General features: G+C 36.7%; 1 protein-coding gene across 1 annotated transcript in view; it reads left to right on the forward strand.

Annotated features, from left to right (window-relative positions):
• The window catches only part of klhl14 (kelch-like family member 14), a 45,406-nt gene extending 22,850 nt beyond the window's left edge, over positions 1-22,556 (forward strand). The window contains exons 3-9 of the mRNA XM_035428515.1: positions 2,648-2,769; positions 13,313-13,402; positions 16,321-16,399; positions 16,610-16,800; positions 17,206-17,364; positions 18,276-18,433; positions 19,761-22,556. Of these exons, the coding sequence (XP_035284406.1) occupies positions 2,648-2,769; positions 13,313-13,402; positions 16,321-16,399; positions 16,610-16,800; positions 17,206-17,364; positions 18,276-18,433; positions 19,761-19,901 (940 nt within the window). The 3' untranslated portion in view covers positions 19,902-22,556. The remainder of the gene's footprint in view (positions 1-2,647; positions 2,770-13,312; positions 13,403-16,320; positions 16,400-16,609; positions 16,801-17,205; positions 17,365-18,275; positions 18,434-19,760) is intronic.
• Positions 22,557-23,002: the final 446 nt, after the last annotated feature.

Genomic DNA, 23,002 nt, shown 5'->3' on the forward strand with positions numbered 1-23,002 from the left:
CAAAAATAGTTTACATAGAAAGCTGCTGTGATTTCACTGTATCACCAACAAATATATGTAAAGTATGAGGGGGATAATATTTGTCAAGAACATGAAAAAAATAACTTGCTGTGTGGTAAATATTTCTCACTGTGCTGCAAGCTATTTGTCCTTTCTGCCTCAATCTTCTCAAATGGTTTAAATGCAATTTCAAATTCAGTTTCAAACCATAAGCTATGCGGTGTTTGTACTGAGACCGATTCTGTGTTAATTATGTATAAGTAAAAGCCATGTTTAAGTATGAATAGATATTGTTTATCATAGTAATAGCAGACATGTTTTACTTTGATTAGAATTTTAATGTTTATTAAACAATTTACCTGCAAATGAATGCAAATTTCCAGAACTCCTTAAACGTTCTGTTGTCTGTTGTCAGCCTGAGGTTCACTCTACCTTTAAGAAGTGTCCGTAACATATGAAAAAGAAACATTATAGCAGAATTTATGGCACTTGGGAACAGATGGCATCAACCAGTAATCATACCCAAATAAGGGACGAAAACAGACTGTGCCTTTGTCCTCCAATCAAAATAAGCTTAAATTGGTGTGTTTTTAAGTTTCTTACATTGTAAAAAAAAAGAAAAAAAAACATTTAAAAGATGCTGTTGCTTCGACACATCTAACAATACGGACAGATGGCAGTTTGTAGTCAATTCGTGTAAGTGAAGCTAAATGCGGAGTATGTTCTGTCAACAAGCTAGCTTCCTTTTAAGTAGCCATGAAGTCCTTCCTTCAGGCTCTGTGAGGCATAGTGGGAGCTTGTTGAAGGTGCTGTCCAGGGTTTTTAGCCAATGGTTTGTACGGCATACAGTGCAGAAGCTTTCAGCTTTTTGGTATTGTGGCGTGTGTGGTCAAATTCAGTCCAAACATCAATGAACAGGCAGAGATGGAAATGGATTCTGGATGGGAACTTTAATTCTACTACTTTGGGTTGTGTGTGCTGGCAAAAAATAATAAACTCTAGGTCCCAGTTATACATAGACAGCTGAACTAAAATGAAACCCAAGCAGCCTGATAGCTTAGCTCTTACCACCACGCCAAAAACTCATGCTGCTCTCCAATGTTGACCTGGTTTCTTTTCTTGATCCCCACCCAAAAATCCCTGCCCGATCACAAGCAGCAATCCGCCCCTTAAAACACAAAACATAAACCCAGGTGCCCCCCCCCCCCCCCCCAAACTCAAGTGATCAAATGATCAGGTTTCTCCTGTCCCGTTCTTTTGAACTTGTGGAATTGTGGAAACTTTATATAGGAGGTACGGAGTGACAATAGTGAAATTGTAGTTAAATTTCTAAAATCATGAAATTGAAGGGACCCAATGAACCAGATAGCTGTACCTAGTTATACTCTCAGAGTTATATGAGACATGCTTGTGGAACACAGTAGTAGCCTATGCTTCCACAAGCAATTAAAAAGGCTTATGAACTTATAAAGTTAATTTTTGAACATTAATTCCTTAGATTTATATGACACTTTTCTCACCAGTCGGCAAGTCAAAGTGCTTTACAGTGATGAGAGGGAAACTCGCTTCAACCACAATTAACGTGTAGAACCCACCTATTAGACACATATGCCAGTATTTGTAATATAAAGATCATAAAAACCCTGGAGAGATGGGAAGAAGAAAATAAATTGTTAATCAAAAATAAAAATAGTCCATTCTGAACTATTTTGAAAGTCAATGACAAACAGAGTTTTGTCTGTTTTTTTTCTTCTTTTTTTTTCTTTTTAGCATTGCTCAGGTGTTGTCCATAAACCTTCCTCGTGCCTGTAGCTACACACATTTGGTCTCAAGGAGGGGGTGACCGTCTGAGGTCTTGCAGCTTCTCTGTGTGATCTGGCTTTTGCTTATGCTGCTCTTTTTGTTCCCCTTTCTGCTGCTTGTACATAGGGATGAGTCATGCCTCATCAATGAGTCATGCCTCAAATGTAGAGACAAAAACAGCTATAGGAATTTCTTTGTCCCTAAAATACTGCATAAATTAAGGGAATTGCTATGAAAATTGGATGTTTATTTATTTATTTATTTATTTATCTATTTATTTTATTTTTGCTTTTTGAGTATATTTTGTTCATTTTATTAATGAATAAAATTTATTATGACGTTGGAGACAGATAAGTATTGTTTGTACAAAAGTTCACATACCCTTTATAACACAGGCCAACTTCAAGGTTGCATGCCATGATATCCTGTTTACCTTTCTGCTATACTGTGTATTGTAAAAGCCTTCTGCTGCTTTTAAGTGAATCCAAAATCTGTAAGTCTTGTGGTTGCATTACATTTGCTCTTAACGTGGGTAACTGCATTTGATTGAATATCGATTAGTCAATTGTTTGAGTAGAGCAAAGTCTCTGATTCAAAGAACTGAAATTGCAATGTAGCCATCATGTTTACATCCAGGTTAATTTAGGGGTGAGCTCACGGTGTCATAATGACTTGAGCAAATTCTAGAACCAAAACCTGAAACATACACAAAGGCTATAGTGTGATATTGTCCAAATGGGTCAGGTCAACTGAAACTGTAAACATGCTACAATGATAGACAGACCGAGAAATATGACTCTTATTCCTATGGGAGTGTAATATTTAACCTATTCACACTTTCCAGAATTCGTTCCAATAAAAGAATGTTGTTGCTGGTTGGTGGCCTGCCCCCTGGACCTGATCGCCTTCCAAGTAATTTGGTGCAATACTATGACGATGAAAAGAAGACATGGAAGATCCTTACAAGTAAGTACCGTGCTCTTGATCTGTCTCTTCTTTTGTAAGAATAGCTGAAGAAGCAGAGTCATGTCACACTGATTTCTAAAGATGGAAGATGGATTCTAAATGGGGAAATAGTTCATTAAATTGTTTAGGTAGTGATGTGTTAATATTAGTTTACATTCAGAGTGTGATGTATTTATGGCCTACTTTGTAAAAACAAAATCTGAAATCTTTGGGAAAATACTTCAATTGCACTTAACCAATTTAATCTACCAGATTCTCAACTTGTGGGTGAGTGCATGTGTGGCGTACACCTAGAGAATGGTACAGGTCTAAATGCTTGACCACAATGAGGGGGTCCAGTGGCTCTGTTGTGCTTTGGGGGGCATTTTCCTGGCATGGTCCACTTGTCCTCTTAGAGGGAAGAGTCACTGCAAATCAATAAAAAGTTATTCTGAGTGATCACCTTTATCCTAGGATGAAACATGCCTATCCTGATGGGAGTGGACTCTTCCAGGACAAGAGTGCCTCTACAGGGCACAAGGGGTCACTGAATTGTTTTATGAGAATGAAAATGATGTGAATCAGTCACCAGATCTCAACCAAATTGAACGTCTATGGGAGATTTTGGACTGACGTGTTAGACAGCGCTCTCCTCCACCATCATCAAAACACCAAATGGGGGAATATTTTTTGGAAGAATGGTGTTCCATCCCTCCAGTGGACTTCCAGAAACTTGTAGAATATATGCCAAGGCGCATTGAGGCTGTTCTGGTGACTCGTTGTGGCCCAACACCTTACTAAGACACTTTATGTTTTTCCTTTAATTATTCACCCATCTGTATATGTCTATAACTGTGATATATCTTTTTGGGGAAACGGAATACTGTTTGTTAAAATCGTTTTCTCTGAGCAATGTGTAAGTAAATAACATATATAATTTCACCATGTTTTTAGCATGCAATTACAGCTCATTACATCCATTGTGTATTTTATACAGCCTTCTTTGCTCATCTTTATCAAGGGTATGAATACATTTTGAGGGCAGTCTATACACTGCCGACTATTTTATAATTAAAGTTACCCATGCCTTGTAGCACTGAATAATGGGTTTTAAAAAGGAAAAAAGCAATGGAATGGGAACTCTAGGCAAATTCTTATTTTCCATCAGTGGGCATGCGTTGGGATGATTTAATTATATTCATTGCACCACAGCATGGGCTGCCCATTTCAGCGTTAAGTGGGTGCATATCTGAAATGAGAATACACATATCTCTGATGCACTTAAGTCCCATGTCGCTGAAAGTGCATAAAAAAATCATTTAAGTTTCAAAAATGAAGATCAGGTCCTTTGTATTTGGCTGTATGTTACTGTTGTTACTACACATTTCAATCATCATGCAACACTTCAGGTTGTTCGGGAAGGTAGCTAGATGATGTCACTCTATTGTTGATCTCACACCAACAGGGATGCTGATCCTCTCTCCTGTCCTGTCAATTATACTGCTTTGGTGTGTTTTGGTAATCCGCTACCATTTGCTTTTAGGCTGATCTTTTCCATGGACTTGCACTATTCCCTGTATCATCTGGTGTGCTTTAATCCTTTAGCAATTGTAGCTTTCCATGGCCTGCATGTAAACCACATCTCTATAAATAGCTCTTCACTTTTTATCAGTGTCATTATTACACTGATCAAAACAAAGAATCTGCTGTGACCATGTCTTGCCTGATGTGCGTGCAATCTGTAGGTTATTGAATTGTAGTTGCAGTAGCATTCTCTACAGTATCGCTTGGGCTTTGCTTATTAGCTTTGCAAAAATAAACTTCACTGGCTTGTGGTCTGACCAGACTGCCCACTGCCCACCATGTTTTTACTAGTGGAAACTTTTTTACAGTGAGCACAATTACAATTCATACATAAAACTTGTTGCGCAAATTGCACCCTGACGTGGGTATGTTGGGGTGTTCCCAGCCTGAAATTAACGTCTTATTTACGAAGGCTACAACTAATTAAGCAATCAGTGAATGGTACTGCCTACTATTCACATTTTGCATATGAAGCACAGCTTAAAAGGTACAATTCAATAAAAACTACTCTTAGTTGCATTGAATACATAGTAAAATGTCCGGTGTTAATTTTTTGTCCACTGTGGTCATAGTGGACTCATATAAACTCTCTAAGAGTTGATTTAACACTGAGCATTGTACTGTGTATCTTCTTTGGATGTGGGGAAATTGTTGTATCTTCTGGTGCCACATAAGAGTGTATCCAGCACTACGGACAGCACAGAACAAAATTTGTATATTCCAGCTCTGGCAGCAATTGCATATTGAATTAATCCAGATTCGAGATGCAAGTATAATGTTGCAAGGAGCTTGGCTATTGCCGAGATGGGAACATGTGGGAGGTTTTAGATCATTTTTTTTATTTTCTCAGAAGAGTAAATATTTATATGGCAGGGTGTTTGTCACAGAAGTCACAGGTGTCAGGGAATCCATTATTTTTGTCTCATTTTTTGGCAGTGTTGTGTCTTCCTGCAGCTACAGTAAAGACTCAAACCTTGCGACATGTACCAAATCTAATTTAATTGAAATAAAAATCGAACACGCATTAATCCTGTGTTTGATTTTTTGTTTCAGATTTTTAGACAAAATGTAATATGAGACAAAGGGAAACTAGGTAAAGAAAAAACATTTATTTCATGAAAAAAGTTATCAAACACCCATATCACCCATGTGAAAAAACAATTTCCCCTTAGTTACTCAATTGACTAATTTAATTGATAATTACTTTCAGCTGATTGAACACAGCCAGGCTTGATTACAGCCAGCCCTGTTGAGTGTAAAGCTCATTCATATTGAACCTGACCATCAGAGTGTCACAAAGTTTCTACAAGTACACTATGCCAAGACCAAAGAATACTGAAATACATCAGTTTGGAAAGGTTACAAAATGATTTATAAGGCTTTGGGACTCCACCAAACCACAGTGAGAGTCATGTAGAACACTTGGTGAATCTTCCCAGGAATCGAAATAGCAGTAGCAAAGGAAAGGGAGAAGCGAGCAGAATTTGTTATGACTGCAAAATTTACTTTTAAAAAATATATCTTTAACTACTTTTTCCATTTTGTGTTTTGTGCATTTCTCAATGGTGCCTGAAATGTGCCTTGGTGCATTTTCCCTTACCTATCTAACAAAGCCAATATAAATTAGAAATAAAAGTTTTGAAATTGATAGTCATGTCCTTTATTTCACAAAAATAGTTTCGCAACATAATGTTGCATAATCTTTATGAAATTAGGTCGCTGTGGGTGCTGAAATCGATGCTGCCATGCTGATGGTGGTTTAAGGTAGTAAAACAATGCTTTCTTGTGTTAAAGCACTTCTGTAAAGAAGGGTGGGCTAAAATTCCTCCACAGTGTGAAAGACTGACATCATATTATAGGAAGTGTTTGGTTGCAGTCTAAAGTGGGAAATTACTTTTTCACATGGGTGTTATGGGTGCTTGATAGCTTTTTTCATTTAAAAAATGAAATAATATTGAATAATGTTTTGTGTTTACTCAGTCTGATTATATTTGTTGGCTATTATATTTTGTCTAAAGATCTAAAATCATTCCGTGAGACAAATAGGCAATAATAGGGGAAATCTGGAAGGGGGAAAATACTTTTTCACAGCACTGTATGAAGAGACACTAAAATACGGTCTGCATAATTTGTTTTCATATGCTTTTCATAGCACAGTTTATGACATTATCGTTTTAAATCTTTTAATCCTTATGTTGATGAATCTACAAAGGATTCTAATTAGTCCCTACTAAGTTTACTTGGAGGAACTGCATCTTAATGGTGTCATGTCATTCTAGTATTATTTAGAAATTAATGTTAAATTGTGAATCAACACTATAGTAATTGCCGGGCCAAAGACATTGACTTGTCTGGCCTGCTTTAATGTGATATTAAAACAAAACCAGAAATTTGTATTCAGTAAAAAAAACTTTATTATGCAGTGCCACAAGGCATGACAGAATGCTTGAGTCGCTAGTATCCCACAATAAAAATTGACAGAAATAGAAACTTAGTGTGGTACAGTATCCCAGGCAGCAACACATTAAACTAGTGTGGTCTTCAGGAAGATGAGGCTACAGTGGGCACTTGATCACCAAAACTGGATGATTGAAGATTTGAAAAATGTTGCCTGGTCTGAGGAATCTAAATTTCTGTTGTGACATGCAGATAATTGGGTCAGAATTAGGTGTACACATCTTGAATCCATGGATCCATCCATGGATACAAGGTGGTGGTGTCTTGATGTGGGGAATGTTTTGTTGGTACTCATTAGATCCCTTCATAATAACAGCATCATTTGAATATCACAGAATACCTAAGAATTGTTGCTGACCATGTACATCCCTTTATGGCCACAGTCTACACTTTTTCAAGGCATACTTCCAGCGGAGTAATGCACCATGTCACAAAACATGCATCATCTCTAACTGGTGCCATGAACATGACAGTGAGTTCAGTTTACTCCAGTGGCCTGCACAGTCCCCAGTTCTCAATCCAATGGAACACTTTTGGGATGAGGTAGAATGGAAGGCTCACTGCATGAATGTGTGGTTGAAACATATACAGGAACTGTGTGCTGCTATTGAGTCAGCATGATCTAAAATCCCTAAGGAATGCTTCTAGCACCTTGTTTAATCCATGCCGCAAAGAATTCAGGTTTATCTGGAAGCAAAAGTGGGTCCTACCTTGTACTAGTTAGTTGTACCTAATAAAGTGGCCACTGAGTGTAGGATTTGTCAAGTCAAAATATGTTGCTAATTTTGTTGCTTATTTAAGTTGCTTATTGGGTCATATGGCACATCGTTTTTATGTAATATTGAAGAGGAGCAAAACAAACTTGTATTTTGCTCCTCTTCATTATCACATAAAAATAATGATATACCATATGTCCCAAATATTAAAGCCAAACATGGGAAACAAGTACCAATTTTTAATTACTGTATTCATAAAATGTTGCATAAATCCAGTATGATGCTATTTTGAGACTTACAAAAGAAAAAATAATTTCTTTGATTATGTCATGTTTTATTTATTGTTTTGACAGGTAGCAGACTTAATGGTGGCATAACACATTTATTCAATGTAGAACTGATTCAAATACTGCAAGTACTGAGAATATAAATGTAATATGACTTATAGCCTAACTGCAAACCCACAATCATCAAGCATTCCCATGATTTTAGTCTGACAAATGATTAATACATATATAAAATATAAATGTATGAAACTTCATAGAAAGCATTTTCGGGATTAAGATATTTGTCCACTTATTTCAGGATGGAGTGGCTCCAAATTGAGTAACCTTCCTGGTGTGAAATTTTTGAATGGTGACTGCTGCCACCTAGTGTTTGTAGTATGTTGGTTCAACTGAAAAAATGCGCATGAGGAAAAAACAGCCTGTGGCCTGATTCTATAACCCATGACACATTTGGAAGTACTTTCTGATGTTTTTTTGAAAATGCTTTAAATTACTTTTAGCTTGTGACCTTTAATTAATGGAGCCAAATGTAATTAGCCTCTGTAGTCAGCATTATTAATTTTCTCTAAAAATGTCACTTCAGTCGAAACAATATTTGTATATTTTCCATCTACGTTGTACTATTGAAATATTGCTGATCTGCTCCAAAGTGCACTACCCCAATTTACCTACACCCCACACATAAATTAGGCTAAATTGGACAAACCTACGGACTCTTGCCAAAATCAGAGTATTGTTACAAATTAATCAAATTAAATCCTAATTGATTTTAAACTTAAATATGCTTGTAATTACATTTTTAACCAGTGTCTTGAGGCAATTAAGCAGCTGGCTCTGGGCTGATCCTGACTCATGTTTTTGTGCCAAAGTTGAATTGTTAGTTCATCTTAAAAAGATGACTCTGCATCTAGTTCTTTTGCATTTGTGAGCACCCCTGCAAAGCACTTGTCTGAACAATAATTCGGTAGATACAGCCTTGTCGCATTTGTCCTTTATTGTGGACTCAAAAATCTACTCCCTGGAATGTCTTGCATATGATATTTGTTCAGAAAAGAATGTCATTCCTGACTTTCAGGGAAAATGTCAATCTAAAATCCTTACGTTTAGCTGTAATGTTTTTAAATTCTGCTATAGTTTTGACACCATTGCTTTCAGTGAGGTCATCGTCCCACCTGTGTAACTAAGAGCTTTTTAACCATGTGTTCCTTACATTCATCCCATTGATGAGTGGATAAACAACAGAGTATGTTTATTAACGTATTGTGTCTAGATCGCAGTTGGCTGCATTCACTAGTTCTAAACTGCAACAAAGGATGTTGAAAGGTATGAAAAATGGCTAACTTTAAATCCTTTCAAGGACTCTTCTGTGGATTAAAAAAATAATAACATACCCCTACCCTCTCATGCTACCGATGTGTGTGCCCTGCAACTCCAATTTACTAATGAGAACCTCTGTGATGCCAGCTGCATCAGTAAATGACAACAAAAAAAAAAGTTTATGTAATGCCATTTATGTCAACTGAATCGAACTGCCAATCTTTGTCATCTGTTTAAATGCTCTTTTCAGGCGTGCATTCTAATTGAAAGCACTTAGGTCTCATCGTGGAAATAAGCAGTTATTGAATTTCAGTGGTCAAAAGATAAAGAAAAACAAAAAAAAAATGTGTCTTGCAGACTGAATACATCAACCATGGCCTTCCAACAGACCTTTTGTTAATGTTGTCTCTTAATGTGCCACATTGAATTTTGGTTATTGTTGTCTTTAGGTAATTCTGGCCCCCGTCACAACAAAATGTCCCACAGCATGCTAATTATTGCTAGTTGCAGGACATTCGTCCTCGGCTACTATCTATCATGCATATTCGGTTTTCTGGAACTGGAGGTAGACAGCAGCAGTAGGACCTGTACTACAAACTTAAGTGAAACCGCCTTAAAGGAGAAGCACACTGAACTGAGGCGGTGCATCTGTCAGAACTCATAATTTCCCACCCTATGTGGTTTCACATAGCTGCTTAATGGCCAGGCCAAACATGAGCATAGTTTTCACTGGCCTATATACTGTGTATTTGATGGCTTCCAACTGCAACATGGCACATTTAATCATTTTAATGCTCTGAATTTTCCTTGTGATGTCAATGATTTATATTAGACTGGAGCAGACACCTACTTTCCTCTATAAAGATGAAAGACATACAGGAATAAAGCATGACAAAACCAAATGCTATGAGTGTTCTACTGCTTGTTCTGTGTCAGGGAATTTGTATTTTATCAAAGGAACAATAAAGAATTTGTGATGTTAAGGTTCTTCTCAGAATTTCACCCAGTAAACTGGAACTAATGCCCTTAGAAATATGAAAAGTGATCTTCCTTTTTGATACCACTTACCATTATTAAAACATAAAGCAGCTAAACAAACATTTGGTAGATAAGGATTGTATTATCAAATTGTTAAACACTTAACATCAAACAAGGCGGCGGACTTGCCCACTGTTTTTTTCTGGTGATGAGAATGGTTGGGGACTTATTTATGAACCATGTACATGTACAAATTTCATTCTAAACCAGTTTATCTCCTTAGTTAGCTGTGGAAGGGTCATTTCAAAACTGAAAGTAAAACAATGGAAGTGCATGTGAATACATCTAATATTTTAATCAGTGCTCCGTTTCATTAATGTTTTATGCTATTTTAAGCTGTATAGCCTGCTAATTGATTTATTAATGAGTTAGCTTATGGCCCAGCTGTAGTAATCAAGTGGTGGTGGTAGTGTTTCACAATCTTTCAATCCAAGCCTGGATAATAATACAGATCAGAAATGTTATTTGAGGTAAACAAGAAAATTCAGCAAATAAATCCAGTGGGAATCTATTAACATTGATATATTTTGTACTTGTATTGTAGTCTGGTCTAGGTCAGACCATAACAGGGGAAAAACGATGAGGGTAGTGAGTGGGGAATGGGTAGTGGGAACTGTAAACCAACATACAGTACAACTCTGGTCCCTATCTGCCTATTCAAAACTGACTAACCTAGCTAGTCTTCAAAGGCTAGCCAGGTACGGGGTGGCTTTGAATGCTGGTGATGACAATTTGGACTGGGATATCAGAATCTTAAACTTATCTTAATCACTTTTTTCAACTTCAAATACCTGAATTTACACACGTGGTGAAATCCAATCAGAAAATGTTTAAAACATATATAAATAACCAAGCACTGTTATCAAGTGTGCATCTGAACAGTAACCAGGGCCACCCAGATGTGAGTGCTTAAAAAGACTTGAAATGTAAGTGTTCATGAAGCCTTATTTATCTATGCAAAGCAGTCTTAAGTCAGCATTATTATTGGTTGTGAAGGATAGAGTTGTATCCACTACTGAGACAAGACAAAACGATTGACTTCAGCATGTCTGTCACTGTGTCAGAGTAAGACGTGAGAGTCTAATCCCAGAGAAATGAGATTCAAGGCTGTCTAATTTTACAGTACCTGTGATCCATCAGCCGGTGGCAAGATGACAGTGAAAATAAATGGTAGGGATGTACTTATTACTGATTATGCTCAGACTCACTGGGGATGTACATGTTAATCTCCACAGTCATCTAACATCACTTCTCTCTGTTTAAACAGGTCATCTGTGCAAGAGAGATTTTTCCGTCAGCATTTCTGGTTCTGTGAAAATCAAAGCATCGATACAATCTTTTTTTAATGTAAATTATTTTAACAAGAAGCCTTTCAAACACTGGCTGGACAAACAAATTATTCCAGTGAACTAATTATTTTGCACTGAAGTTCCATCAAAATTTGTAATTAGACCATATTTGATATGTGCCTAGATAAATGCGGTCTATGAGTTTGTGGTTATTTCCTGCCAAAATTCTGCCTTATAGCTTTGGACCTTTTTGCTTCATATTTCAGTGTTGTTAAACGTTATACCCACATTTTATGTATTAATCCATTTAATAATGCACACATTTAGAGCTGGACTGGACTGAAAATAATATTATTAGCAAGCTACGGTCAAGCACTTCTTTATAATTTTTAAAAAATCTAAATGCATCAAGCTTAATAGTAACTGCCTTTATAACAATTCCATTCATAACAGCATTGCTTTACGTTGTATCTTCACTGTAGACAGCTGGCTGGCTTGCAAATGCCAACATTAATCAGTATGGCAGTACTAAATCCGTTGCTACGGATTCTGTCACTTACTTTGTTTTATTAAGTATCGTCTATGGCAGATGTATAGTGGCCTCAGAGTGTAAGCAGCACATAGAGGCAGCACAGCATGTCTTTTGTTTTTGCACTGGTTCCATTTGTTTTGTGTTTCTTGAACACTTTGTGAAACAATTGATGTGTAAATTCATTTTGTCATTAATATAGCATATTATATTTATATTTTATCACAAATTACTTAAGAAATGCTGATGGAAATGGCATGCATTTTTGTTTTTGTTTTAAAAAAAATGCTTTTAGGAGTGGTTCTGTGGATGGTGCAGATCCAGGGCACCAGGGATTGACATTCCCCCTGAAGCTCACAAAGCTCTAGTGGTTACCGGAAGTATTGCAGTTTAATAAGGCTCTAGTGCTGAAAGGCAAATTTCTCCATTGAAGTCTATTCCAAAGTATGAATTTGCTTTGGCCAAATTGCACTATTTTGGACAGTACTTTTAAATTCTAAAATTTCTTCCCACCAAACTAATTACTCCAACAATTTATTTCTAACCCTCATGGAAGAAAGTAGTAAAGATTTTATTCATACCTATTTGGCCCACCTGTTTTTACATCACATTAGAAACATGCCACTAAAGAAGCAAGCAAGACGCTAAACAAATAACATCTAGGTCCATGGTGTTCAGTTCAGTTTACGTTGCTAGTTAGGTTCTACTGAACAGAAAATGTTGCTTCGCTGTCATGTGGAAAATTCAAAGAGTTTGACGTAACTATGATTAGAGTAACTACAAATTATGCAGTTGACCCATAGCAAGCTATGTCAGACATGGTCATGACTTGTGCATTATTTGGTTGTCATAAATCTGGAAAGAACAGTCATTTTTATAGAATACCAGTGGTGAGAGAGAATAGGGGAGAGGATAGGAAAGCGTGAAACCAGGCAAGGAGAAATATATGGATGACATTGTTGAGATTCCCATATATGAGAGTTGATATTGATATTCTCCACATCAATGTAAATACATTTCAATAATTATTAAGAATTATTAAGAATTTTTAAGTTTATCTGGAAATGTCAACCTTATTGGCACACATAGTTTGAAAGTAAGTGTTGGTGAATTGAAAGTGGTGCAAAATTAACCATAGTGTTGCCTAGGGAGGGGGGTCTAAATCGAGAAGCTAGCCTATTCCCCACCTCATCATGCACTAGTGACTCTGGTTAATTGGGCGCCTCCATTATGGCTATCCCAGATGGCTGCTTGTCTACAAGTGTTATAATCTTCTAATCTATTGAAATGCAGTACAAAGTCACTGTGTTGTTTAACTGAATTGGTATTTTTTTTGTGTGTTTACAGTAATGCCATATAACAGCGCTCATCACTGTGTTGTTGAAGTGGAAAATTTCCTGTTATTGATTGGTGGAGAGGACCAGTGGAACCCTAATGGTAACGTATTTCCTTAAAATTTTCTTCACATCTAAAAACACCGTTAACTAGCTGTACAATTGCTGACACAGCAAAACAATAAGGGAGTGCTATTGAATGAATGAAAATGAATGTTGATTTTTTTTTATGTTTTGAAATTTTGTTTGTTCATCAGAATTAACAGAAGGAACAATACAAAATCACAGTTTGGGATTCAGTTTTGAGACTTGGACTTAAGTCAGACTTAACTTGAAAAAAAAAACACATCTGCAATTCAGATTCAACACTGGGAGCACACCAAATGTCAAGTATACAAATTGTATTTGACATTTGGCATTTCCTGCGAGGTTAGTTGAAAATTAATTAACGTTTAGCTAGCCTCCTTCCAATGTGGCATACCTCTGCTCAACTTTGGGGATATGCTTTGCAAATAAAACAATGGGTAGTTACTTCTCTCTTTTTTTGTAAATTTGTTTCTGATTTTATCGAAGACAACAAAAATGACCCTAAAGAGGGGGAAAAAAACACATCTTGCGCACTCCCAGTGAGCAATAAACTGCATCTAATTCCTCCTTTTCCCACCCCATAATGTAGGGAACTCCTCCCATGATTTCCCACATGTAGCTTCCAGATAAAGCTTAGATTGCATAGTTGTCAGAACAGGCAGTATGACATTGGCAGAGGAAGTGTCAAATAAATAATGATAATAAAATTATAAAGCACCTCTGTAAGAGGAGTATTTAATGTTATGTGATCATGCATAACATGGACTTTGCCAGTGTATCCAAAAATGTGAGGTAAATTTCTGGGGTCTGGGGACTTAACATGAAATGGCAAATTAATCTCCAACTAATTTGCCATTTCATGTTAAGTCCTTCATTAATTCCTCCAGTGAAACAGATTTGTTGAATATCTCCACCTCCTCATGAGAGGTAGATGCTAAAGCTGTAAAAAGTGTCAAACAGAATGAGTGCTGCATTCATTTCAAGGGGTAGCTTAACACATTATGTGAGAGATTTTGATTTGACTTAAATGTTCAAATGAAATTTTCTTCTTTGTGTTCTGATGTGCTAAGGATGCTTCTAATTACCTTATTTTGTGTAGCCTTGCTTTATGGCAGGCTACGACCCAAAAACAGTGATATTCAACACATTCCACAGACAACACGACTCACAGTAGTCGGTATCTATATCATGGCAAGGGTCCAGTGGCAAAATCCACAGTAGTTTTTAGTCCCAAAAATACTTTAAGTTCTAACTCAGAGAAACGTCAATATTCTTGTTAATAATCAGTGGGAAATCATGAATACCACATAGAATATCACATTTCAATACAATATTAAATATTAATATTAAAGAATTCAGGGACAAATTGTGGTGGGGCTAGGAATGAGACGACAATCAATAATATATAACTATATAGTATCTTGGTAAAAAACAAACATTAACGGTTATGTAATCGTCTTTGGTTTCAACACTTTGAGAGACTGGTCTGCCTGTGTTCTCTCTGGTGCTCTGCACCAACTGTAAGAAAGGGGAGTGAAACAGGCTCAATCAAGTGATGTACACACAGGAATGGAATATGCCACATGATTGGAATCATCACTCCTTCACTCCACAATTAATGTGAACTTAAGGGAGAAAGGAGCCACACCCAGGTGCTAGGCCGCAGGATTGCAGGACAAACTAAATTGTATACAATGTGTATTTTCTGCTTGTCATTATAAGGTGTTGGGCTCCACTCCTCTGTTCTCCACAGGTCTCACCGCGGACAGTCAAGCATGTGGCCACTAGATTGTCTTTCCTCTTGAAAAACAAAGCTTTTTCCTTTTTTTCTCCCAACTTTTGAATACATGCAAGCAACATGCCCTTTCAACCACATTTCCAAACCAGTGTACTCACACAGTCTTGTCCACTTCCCCTCCAAAAACTTCATTAAAAGCAATGTTCATGCTCTGAGTAATTGCACTTCACTAATAAAATTACCGACTGCCTGAACTTGCTAGATGGAAGCCATCTGGTACTGTCCTATGCTCTAGCAGCACTTCTTCATAATTCATAAGCTTTGTCACATATGTTAAAAATGCATTAATTCTGTGGGTTAAGAAGGGAATCACACCTAGAACTGAGTTACTGGCACAATGGTTTTACATTGTACAACATGGGCCAGGTGCTTCAGCACATGAAATCAGATATATTGCCAAATGCAATACCAAAGCAATATATAAGAAAGGTCATTGTTGTCAGTTAAAAATATAGACAATTTTATGCTGATAAAATAAGATTTGGTGATGTTTTGCATTGTGTGCAAATTTGCTGAAATATGAATAACTGAAATATGATTAGCTATTACTCAACCATCTTTGGAAAACATTTTGTCCATTTTTCTTTCAGAATTTTAATAGTTTTATGTAAATATCATGTATGCTATTGGCATTATTTGACTTGGATAAATGCAGCCTATTCAGTCACAGTTTAGCGACCAAGTTTTTCTTTCTATCAAGTTTGGTGCACATCCATTTTATGTGGAGTCATCCAAGGAGTGCTAGTTGCACTAATTTGTGAGATAAGGCTACTGTAAATTGCATTATAGTTTGTAACCACCCCCCTCACTAAAAATATTTGATTTGATCCACATGATAACCTCAGCTTTTTTCCTTAGGTAAATTTTCTAGGCAAGGGCATGAACATTTGGGGAAAAAGCTTTCCCAGCATGCATTGAGCGCGAGGCAGGAATACACCCTGGACAGGTTGCTAATCCATCACAGGGCACACACACCATTCACTCACACACTCATACCTACTGCTACCCACTGCTCCATTGTGCCACCCATATCCAGACATGTTGGCCCTTTTTTATGCTGTTCTCTGACACTTATAGGGATCAATCTTAACACTTGCTTCCTACACATTGACCTTCTGTGTTTTTATCATTTCCAGGCAAGCACAGCACAAACTTTGTGAGCCGTTATGATCCAAGATTCAACAGTTGGATACAACTTCCACCAATGCAAGAAAGGTACTCTATAAAATGTTCATTTAAATTACAGAGTATATTTTTTTGAAGAAGTACAGATGCCTTGTTATATTTTCAAATATGCATTATCCTACAATAAGAATTAAATGTTGTTTAAAGGAACATTTTATGATGAGTAATTAATATTGATTATAAAACTATGTTATTGCTACTGCTGTCATTTAAAAAAAATTTTGTTACCCTTCCCTGCAGGAGAGCCAGTTTCTTTGCCTGTTGCTTGGACAAGCACCTGTATGTGATTGGAGGAAGGAATGAGACTGGATATTTGTCCAGTGTGGAGTCTTACAATCTGGAGACCAATGAATGGAACTATGTGTCATCTTTGCCCCAGCCCCTAGCTGCACATGCAGGAGCTGTGCACAATGGGAAAATATACATTTCAGGTCAGGTGTCAATATGCCCATAGTCACTTACTCAACATAATGTCATCATTAATTTCATGCTACTTGTAAAAACTTTCTCCCCTCTATTTTGTTAGGAATATTTTTCTTTGAACTCACCACATTCTCAGTTTTTTCTGTAGGCATTCTCTGCTAGACAGGTTTTCCTTTAAAACATTCATATTTAATAAGATTAATTTGGCCAGAGTTCATGTTTTTCCTTTATGAAAACCAAGGCATGGGTGAATAATCTGCAATGACAAGACAGTGATTCCCCATTCAGTGCCCCCATTCATTCTGATACATTATAATAATTTATCAGTATGTTTCCGTCCCCATAAGGGTAGTCATAGGATGTGATGTCTGAAAATGAAGTTCAGGTGCTGACTGTGACTGGTGCTGTTTCAGGGGGAGTACACAATGGAGAATATGTGTCCTGGCTCTACTGCTACGACCCAATGATGGATGTGTGGGCCAGGAAACAGGACATGAACACAAAACGTGCCATCCATGTTCTCGCAGGAATGAATGATCGTCTTTATGCTATTGGTGGAAACCATTTGAAAGGTATGGAGTTTCCTCAATTAACACTTTTAAGAACAGTCTTTGGAAAGACCATCTCGTCTCTACAGCTAATATGAGGACAGAAATCAATGAGGGCTGCTGCCCAAAAATGTTCAGGAGGATGGATCGGTGGTGCAGTGCGTGGCTGGGTGTGGTACTGGCCTGTTTGGCGTATGGGAGGGGATTATAAAAAGGTCTCTATTAAAATGAATTTTTTAAAATGAATATCTTCACTACAAAATGACATGTACTGTGCCTTTTTGAAAATATCATCAATGTTTTCAAAAATTCACAAAGTAGTTTTAAAAATAAAGTACATTAGTCAATACAAAACAGATAATACAAAACTATGAGGGCCAGCTAATAGTTTGGAATCTGCTAAAGTCATCCAAGAAGATTTAAACAAAATCCAGAAGTGGAAACCTGGCAAATGAAATTCAATATAGCCAAATGTAAAGTTCTGCATGTGCGAAATAAAAACAGGCAGGATTATTTTATGGGAGGGACAAAATTGGAATATTCTCAATTTGAAAAAGACTTGGGAGTAATGGTTGATCAAAGCCATTCAGGTTCTAGGCACTGTGCTGTAGCAGTAAAAAAAAAAAAAAGGCCAATAGGATGTTGGGATATATGGCCAAATGATTGAGAATAAATCCAAGGAAGTAATACTTACAATACACAATACATTTGTTAGACCACACTTGGAGAATTGTGTGTGGTTCTGGGGACCTTACTACAAGAAAAGGTTCAATGAAGAAGTCAGTCCATATGTCCCAATGAGAGTTACTGTAAATAGCGAAACAGTGCAGAAATAGTTCATTGGAATTTATGAACCCTGCTTTGCTGTGTGTCATGTGACCCTTATGAGGGACATGGTAAAATGTTTCAGTGTCTGTATCTTCTTGTTCTGGCAGGTTTTTCCCACCTTGATGTAATGCTGGTGGAATGCTATGACCCCAAAGGAGACCACTGGAACATCCTTCATACCCCCATTCTAGAGGGCCGGAGTGGGCCGGGATGCGCTGTGCTTGATGACAATATTTTTCTGGTCGGCGGCTACAGTTGGAGCATGGTAATATATGGATTTTATTAGATAAGCATTTTACTGTTTAACATTGTACCAATCATACTGTCATGGAAATTAGGATTGAGTAAAATGTTTTAAATAGGGATCCCCCTAAATGGGCAAGTATTGCCCAGATTTTGCATCTGCGCAAAGGGGTTCATTTATTAATTATTATGGAAAATAATATTGAAATAGTGGAGAACGTAGGCATAGCATCCCCTGGTGAAGACTTTTGTTTTTTATACATCTTTCTCCTGGAATTTTTGAAAAAAAGGTTGTTTTTTTAGCAACAATTAACTCTGATCTACTGCTTGGAGCCTGTGCATTGTTCATCAGCTGTTGAGAGTCATTGTAACAACACAAGCACAGCATACAGCTTAAAGCTTTGTGATGGCATGCTAATTAATGAATGATTTGTTATCCCCAACTGCACTAACTTGTTCTCCAATCAATAGAATCAATAGAAGAATTACTAAGCTGTTGAGATATAACTAATGAGTCATCTATTGTTTCAAACTATTAAATGACAGTGTTGTTAAATTTAGATAATGCAAGTAGGTTTTAATGAGTGTAACAATACTGCATGTACCCATGAACAACCTCTGAAATAATAATGGAAACAAAATCATGTTCGTTATTTTGTACGGGACACTGCTCTTTGAGTTTTCTTTGAAAGCATAGAAAATCAGTGCTGAGATCACCTTAATGTGTACTGGCATTGTATGACTTCTGTTGGTGGACAACAGAAGTCACACTTCTTAATCATTTTGCACCATATCACAAATATTGGTTGTTTTTTAAAACTTTGTGCCCTATTGGTCAGTTGCATCCAAAAAGTGTCTATGGTCTGTGTTTCATTTTGCATCTGAGCTTTGGATGATGACATTATATTTATTTGGTTGATATCATGAAGGGAAATTATCCATCACCCATAACTCTAATGCAATAAAATAAGGAAGTGCTGGTGGGTTTTACAATGTTCTAAAAGTAGGTATATCCTTTGCCTGCAGATTATACATTTAATTCACAAAACATGCCCTTTCCCCAGAAGTATTAGGCATGCATGTTTGAGCAGTATATAAACACTTTGACATGAAAACAGATGGACAGTATGTGGGGTGTAAATGTGGTTACAGTTGAGTAACTGTTTTTGTAAATGCTTGTGTTCCCTTCAGATCAAAATAAGTGTTTGAACAATTCATACGTCTGCTTTGTTGTATCTTAGAAGGCCATAGATAAGTACCTGTCAGTGTGCTACTAGTAAACTGTTACCTCACTGATTTTGGGGTGAGATGGATATCCTGACAGTGATAGCTGTGTTGTTTTGTTTCAGGGAGCGTACAAATCATCCACCATCTGTTACAGCCCGGAGAAGGGAACATGGACTGAATTGGAGGGAGATGTTGCAGAGCCTCTGGCTGGACCCGCCTGTGCTACTGTCATACTGCCAGCCTGTCTGCCATTTAACAAATAATGACGGAGCACCGTGGCAACATTTTATGTTTTCTGCTGAATCACAGATCTTTAGTCGATTATCAAGAAGTAAACAATTATTTTTTTAAGTTTCAAACAAAGAGCTTTGGCTGTTTAAGATTTAAAAATTATTTGCACCATCATGTATTTTGAAAAATGTGAAATGGCCATTTGTTACCGCTGTTCCCTATATGTGAATTACATTCATCAGTTAAATGGCCTTAAACAGTTGTCATGCATTTTTACTGGATTACAGCAGTTTCCCCAATCCATTTGTTATGTCATTTCAAGATGTTTAAAGTATTGTAGATCCCAGGTACTACTTTTTCCAACTTTGCTGTTGACACCTTGTGTAAATCATTTACACTGTCAGCTGGCCTCTGTGAAAATCAGGATTAACATTACATCATTGAAAAAAGCAGTTCACCTTCTGTCTGCATATGAAGTATTATTTCAGACAAGCTGCAGTTACTGCAGAAAAAAAGATTTAAAAAAGATAAATGTTGCTGTTCACAAGGGCAAAACTAAAAAGCACTTAAACAGAAAACAGCATTATCACTGAAATTTACTAAAACTGCTCTTTGTCAGCAATGTATGTAAATTATAAAATGTAAATAGAATGTGATCAGCTGAGTATTCCTGTTGTTTTGATGAAATGTTAGTCTTTCTATGCGCTTATTTTACACATTCTGAACATTGATTTGAGATTTGGAGCCCTGGTCAGGGAGGGCGAGGTACAAAGTTTTCATACATTACTATATTACCGGGAACAATGCTTGGATGGCTGAATTGGAAAGTTGTCATTATGGTAGTAATATTTGTCATAATTCCCACATGCAGCCCAGATGGCTCACTGGTTCACAGCTTCTTTACTGATTCTGTGGCATGGATCATCTTAATGTACATATTAATCTTTATGAAAATTAGGAAGTGATAATATATCATGTTGAACTGGCACTTTGCGTCAGAGGCTGGTTTCTTTCAGTTTAGTAAAAATGTACAGTGTTTCAAGAGCCTGTTTTGGTTTTATTTTCAGTTTGTTTTTTCCCCATTGGACTCTAAAAGGAAATTTTAAACACTTCCTTTTTATAGTGATTTACAAATCAAACGGCTATATTTTCAGAGATCGGTTGTCTGAGAATTATCTGTAAGTGCATAGAGAAATGATATTAATTTGTCTTGCCTACATCTGTATGTTATGATGAGTATGGCATAGTTGTTAAGGTTGAAATTACCTGGAGGTTGCATGTTGCATTCCAGGTAGGATGCAACTGATGTACCTTTCACGACCTGAATCAGAGGTCATTGTTCTCTCTAGGGCAGCCTATAAAAATTCCTTCTTCCAGATGGGACTTCAAAAGTCATAGTTATTTTAAATCCAAAGAACCATAGCAGAGTCCAATGTACAAGTCTGGCTGATCGTACAAACCAATAAAGTAAATATTAGATTCTCTTATTTTCCAATTGAGAGATACAGTGTGTTGGTAAATACCATAGCAGAGCAGTGGGTCAAGTGATGCAGATATCACTTGAAAATATAAATCTGAAAAAAGCAGTACTCAGACCTCTTAGCCCAAATATAGATATGCCTTTTGCCAAGCGCTTAATATTTGCAACCAAAAGTATTTATCAAAATTATAAGTTACAAGACAGTATTTGAGCAAAACTAGGTCCTATTCCAAAACAATACAAAACAGCCTTGCCCAAATTGTTTCTTATTTTCTGGGCCTGAATCTGTCCCTGGCCCTGTCTGTGACAAAAATGGTTGCCAGCTGTTCAGTATTGTGACCAAAATTGTGTTTTTGTATTTTTGGGCTTTGCTGCAGTTGTACATAATTCATAATGAACTAAATTGCCTCAAATGTGAAATATTACTCCTCCTCAGCAAATTCATCGGCAGCCCCCACGTGTCGCCCAAACAAAGTCGAATCTGGTAACCTTAAAGTATGACATTGGGGTGTTCCCTGTATTTTGGAACATTGGCAACCATAGTGACATCTGTGGGAGAGGCAACTCCTGTAGACATGTGGGAGCACAGCAAATGTTGACATTAATCTTTGACTTTCTGCCACAATGTGAACCACTGCAATATCTGATCAGAAACAATGATTTATAGATGCTTTATAGAAATCTTTAGTATAATGATAACATATTTTACATACTTAAAGGTCTAGGGGTTCAACAGCATGTGCTGAAGTTGCCACCTTTATACCATTTTAAAAAGAAATATTCAGGGCAGTCAGGAAAAAAAAATCAATTATAACAGAAATGTTTTGGAATAGTTCTTATTAATTTGTGATGGTGCCTATTGTGTGGATCACACTTGTACCTGTTTTCTTGTAACATTTGATTTTGACATTAGTACTTTTAAAGCTGTATCCTTTAAGTATTTTTGTTTGAAATGGCTCATTCAAGATGTACATAGTTTGTATTTTGGTACATGGGGCATCGAGTCAAGTTAATAACTTGGAATTTTGTACGCTGAAAAACATTTTTGTTGAGATGTCATGTCCTTTTGTACGTATTGTATCACCCTAATATGCATGTTATTAATGCTAACTAACCCAAACCCTACAACCATACACAAATGGAAGCAGACATTGGGGAAAAATGTGTAATTTGAAATAAAAACAGATCAATTGCAATTAAATAAAACTTACAACAAGTTATTGTGTATTGCTTTCCTTGACAGTTGCATGTAAGTAATGATCTTGACATGGTGCACATTTTATTTATTTTATATAATAAAACATTTTACAAGAACAAAAATAGGCAACGTATTAAGAGTCATGTTGGGTATTCACTGATTTAAAAAAACTGGATGATTGCTGCAGCTTTCTCTTCAGTTGTACTACACATTTACAAATACCAATTACAAACACATAAGGTAATGCATGTGTGTACCTGTGTGAGTGTCTGTTGTGTATGTACATGCATGTATGTTGTATGCATGTTTGAAATGGTAGTGTACAGTGTTTGTGAGTGAGAGAGATAAATATGGAGAGCACAAATCATCCACTAAAATACATTTATTATAATTCTCTTCAATTAAATTTTTTTTTAATTGAATTGACGTGACAAAAAAAAACATTTGTGTTACTA

This window comes from Anguilla anguilla, chromosome 8, assembly GCF_013347855.1.
Source record: "Anguilla anguilla isolate fAngAng1 chromosome 8, fAngAng1.pri, whole genome shotgun sequence".
Lineage (NCBI taxonomy): Eukaryota > Metazoa > Chordata > Actinopteri > Anguilliformes > Anguillidae > Anguilla > Anguilla anguilla.